Below are 5,000 nucleotides of genomic sequence, written 5' to 3' on the forward strand. Positions count from 1 at the left end.
TTTAATTAAAATGGAAAATAAAAAAATAAAAGTGAATTCAAAATATTAATATACACTATAATAGCATATAAATCATAGTAAAATAATATTATTTTAATATATTTAACAAATCATTTATTTGGATCTAAAACGTCATTTTCAAATTAATTTGTTGTAATTGACCATTTTTAGTATTTAATTATTATGAATTAATATAAGTAAAGTAATAATGTACAGTGTAGTATTTTTATTACTATTTAATCAGTATTTATTTATAGTTATGTATGCAGTTATGACAAATGAGAGGCTACAAGTAATATTTGCACTTTAATATGTGTATTTATCAAACTGCAGGATTATTTTAAATCTAGAAAAATAAACAAACAAAAAACAACGATAACATAAACGTATGAAACGAGGGACTTAAGAAACCAGAATATCAGAGAGACGTTCAGTGGGCTGTGTTGATTTCCACTCTAGCAACTCTGCAAAACCAGTAGATGTTGGAGATCTTGCTGTAACATGCGTGAGATCACACTGGTTTGAAGCACAATGACCCGTTCGCTTCTGAGGGCACTGCAACATGACACACACCACTGAAAATAGGGCATTGTGCATCTACTCCAGCCTTTGCTGTCAGATAACGGGCTGAGGGAGAGACCCGGGAACTGGAAAACACAATTAAGACTTCAGAAAACAGACGCTCCAGCAACAACTTCCACCCTTGAATCCTGTCAGATTCAACATGAAGAGAAGAAACACAGCAAGCGCTCGTCAATCAGCGTCCCTAAACTCACTCGGAGACTCCTGTTATCGTGTGTGTGTGTGTGTTTCCAGAAGCGGCTCTGGCTGATAACACACACACACACACACACACACACACGTTTGTTCAGCCCTCAATCACTTCACACGCTGAGGTTATCAGCGCTACAGTGTGTGTGTGTGTGTGTGAGAGAGACAGCCCAGACTGAGACTACATTCACATACTAATCAGAGCTAATAGAAAGGCATTATTTGACACCAGAAAGTGCATGTAAACTAATAATTATCATTTACATATACTACAGTATTTATATCTTCAAAGAGAACCATGTTACTTTGATGGTACAAAAAACAACGTATTACTGTAATACATCAAAAACATGATATTACTATTGTAAAAACATGAAAGCTGTAAAAAATTAATGTATTACTCTAAAACCACAGTGTACAAAAACAACAAAGCATTGCAGTGGCATATCAAAAACACTATGGTTTTACCACTGTAAACGCCTATGTATCAATGTACATATCTAAAACACTATGGTATTACCATGGTATTGTCTAACAAACTATGGTATTACCATGATACACTCTAACCAGTATCACCACATCTAAATAATATTGACATTATGTTAAGTCAGAAAAAAAACAAGATTACTATGTTAAATGTCAAAAAAACATGGCATTACCATGGTAAAAAAACAACAACACGGTATTACCACAGTAAATGCCCAAAATCACATTACTATGGGCTTTATGCACAGCCGCACTACTTCCTGAACTTTAGCCAGCTCCTTTATTTCCTGTCTTCCATTATTTGGACAAACTGATTAATCCAGGTGTGCCTGACCAACAACAATAAATCAGACACACCTGGATTAATCAGTTTGTCCAATAATGGCAGACAATATCATAGAAAATACATAATTACCCTGGTAAATGTCTTAAAAACATGGTATTATTACAGAATCATGTGTAAATGCCCTTACCAGAGAAGGTATGTCGGGCATACACCATGTTATCACAAATTGATACAATTTCTAGTACCGGTACTCGATAAATAGAATTACAAAGAAACGGCAAGTAACACATTGAATGCGAAATTTTGAAGCGCAAATATTTAAGTCGTATTTTCTTATCAATTAAACTGCAATAAATGGACTTTAAAAAGAGTGTGTTTGACGGCGTACCTTCCGGTGTGCGCTCTCTCCAGAGCTTTCAGACAGCATCATCTTCATGTATTCTTCTTTAGACATGTTGGGCTGCAGACTCGTGTCCTTCAGTTTGTCCCGTTCCTTCTCCTGTGTCCGACCGGACGTCTCTCCGGCGTACAGCTCCCTGTGGGAACACACACACACACACCGATCATAAACACAGGCCCATGATGCTGGCGTTCAGGAGTCAGGGAAGAACAAGGGTTACTCAAACATGGAGGATCCAGGGTCTGTGTGGCTCATATCCGACAGCATGTGTGAAGCATTGAGGAGACGGACAGTGAGCATTACTGGAGATCTGCAGTGTGATGGTCATCAGTGTCACACAGAACACGGACATCTTGAGCATGTTTGTAACACATCCTTCCATCGGGTAAAAAGGAGGAAAGGGAAAGATAGTGGCGGGAGCAATGTGACCTTGATAGTGTTGTGACTGCGTGCAGTGTGTGTGTGTGACTGGCAGGGTGTTAGATAGCTGTCAGACAGCATGCACAAACAAACACACACACAAGGACTAAAACGAGAAATCATATATTAAATACAAGATAAACTCTGTCGACAGAACCTGGAGCAAGACATGCATCATCATATAAGTATTTAAACATTAATATGTGGATAGAGATTAACAACTGAATACATGGCACACTGACCACACACACACACACGTTACAATACATAATTGTTATATATTTAATAGCTTTAAAAATAAGAAATACATATATTCTAAACACACACACACACACACACACACACCTGGTCGATCGGATCACAGGTGTACAACACTAAACACACACAAACACACACACACACACACAAACACACACCTGGTCGATTGGATCACAGGTGTACAACACTAAACACACACACACACACACAGACACACACACACACACACACACACACACACACACCTGGTCGATTGGATCACAGGTGTACAACACTAAACACACAAACCTGGTCGATTGGATCACAGGTGTACAACACTAAACACACACACACCTGGTCGATTGGATCACAGGTGTACAACACTAAACACACACACACACACCTGGTCGATTGGATCACAGGTGTACAACACTAAACACACACAAACACACACACCTGGTCGATTGGATCACAGGTGTACAACACACACACACACACACCTGGTCGATTGGATCACAGGTGTACAACACTAAACACACACACACACACACACACACACCTGGTCGATCAGATCACAGGTGTACAACACTAAACACACACACACACACACACACCTGGTCGATCGGATAACAGGTGTACAACACTAAACACATACACACACACACACACACGATTGGATCACAGGTGCACAACACTAAACACACACACACACACACACACCTGGTCGATCGGATAACAGGTGTACAACACTAAACACACAAACACACACGATTGGATCACAGGTGTACAACACTAAACACAGGTGTAAACGGGGTATAAAACGATTTGAACATCTGGTTGAAAAACTTGAATGTACTAGTAATAGTATACATGTCGGTTAAACAGTGGCTAACACCCTATCACTGACCCAGAATCAGGTTCAGCCTCGGCCTCACTAACTTCCACTGGGAAAACTATCACAGGCATTTCCATGCAGAGCACCTTTTCTTCTAGAAAGTAACAGGCAGAACGTAAAGGTAACTAATATACAAGTTAAAAAAATACTTTGTGATTGTGTAAATACTGCAGGTGAGTTAATTAATACTGTGAGAAGGTCACATTCAGACGGTGCAGTGTGTGTGTGTGTGTGTGTGTGTGTGTGTGTCGTCAGGCTAAAAATAACAACTGAGCAATGCAGTGAAAATCCAAACGAGTGCAATAGTGAAGAGGTCGTATTAAAACTCCCTCAAAGCCCGCAGGCGCTGGACTATGTCTTCACAGCTGTCTGGCACTAGCGCCGTGGCTTCAACACACTTGGTGACCCGTTGGCCTTTACTGGTGTGTGTGTGTGTGTGTGTGTGTGTATGAGCAACTGTTGATATGAGCACTACAGGCTACGTCTGAGCCTGACAGAAACTGTCGAGGTGAGCAAGGAGACGAGGGTCGGTGTGGCACAGCGGGGGGGATTTCAACTCGAGACATTTACACTCAGTGTGGAGAACAGAAAGGTCAGGGGTCAAAGGGGAAAGTTCACTGACAGCGTGAGCACAAACATACACAGTGGGGGTGTGTGTATGTACCTGGACCGCTCGGCTAGAGCCTTCAGAAGGAAAGACAACAAGCTCTCGGCTCCACTGAGCAAAAGAAGCCGAGGAAAGTAGAAGAAACAGAATAAAGTTAGCAGCTGCGGAGAGCTTTATAGTGTCAACGGGAACAAAGCTTCATTAGCAGGAACAATAAATGTGAGCATTATTGGAGGATTTGTCTAGAGGCTGAGTTGCGTAACGTGGAATAAACAAAGAGTGGAGATGCTAACTGCATTACAAGGCTTCTTTGATAACGGCTGGGGAAAACCGCTCAGATATTACAGACATTACTGGAGAGATGGACCTGAGAGAGCTTCAACAAGAGCACACACACACACACACTCGCTTTTCAATCTGAATGTAGATGTAACATAGGCGTCTAATGTTTTCAGATAAGTCTAATTATAAATAATTATAGACTAGAGAGAATGCATTAACGTCACTTTCCCGCAGGAACACCCCATCAGCCGGACTGAGCGGCAGAAGAGCTGCGGTGTGACTGGATTTAATGGGAGAAACTGCGAAAACGTGAGTTTAAAAAAAAACGATTATCAGTTTAAACTAAAGGTTGGACTCGATATAGTGTTTCTTACAACTTACCAAAGATCCAGTGATCCGTGGATATTAACATGCAGCAGAAGTCATGTTTCCTGACATTTATATGAGCCGGATTTAAACGCCGGGGAAATACATAAAGCAGATTTGCCTGTGAACGCTTTATATAAATATAAGGTCTAAATCTGGGTGATCACTTATATCAATGTTATATCATCATATCGTCCAGCTTCAAAACTTGTATAGCTTTTTGTCAGCATTTATTTAAAAACATCCAATT

The 5,000-nt window shown here is 40.4% G+C and overlaps 1 protein-coding gene across 2 annotated transcripts in view; it reads right to left on the bottom strand.

Annotated features, from left to right (window-relative positions):
• The window catches only part of LOC307011050 (signal-induced proliferation-associated 1-like protein 2), a 149,133-nt gene that overhangs the window by 21,813 nt on the left and 122,320 nt on the right, over positions 1-5,000 (bottom strand). The window contains exons 16-17 of one of the 2 annotated variants that reach the window (XM_079636319.1): positions 4,160-4,213; positions 1,932-2,079 (exon numbers count right to left, since the gene is read on the bottom strand). In XM_079636319.1, coding sequence (XP_079492445.1) covers positions 1,932-2,079; positions 4,160-4,213 — 202 coding nt within the window. The remainder of the gene's footprint in view (positions 1-1,931; positions 2,080-4,159; positions 4,214-5,000) is intronic. The other variant, XM_079636320.1, reaches the window with a different exon arrangement.

The sequence above is a fragment of the Phoxinus phoxinus genome (assembly GCF_949152265.1).
Source record: "Phoxinus phoxinus genome assembly, chromosome: 14".
Lineage (NCBI taxonomy): Eukaryota > Metazoa > Chordata > Actinopteri > Cypriniformes > Leuciscidae > Phoxinus > Phoxinus phoxinus.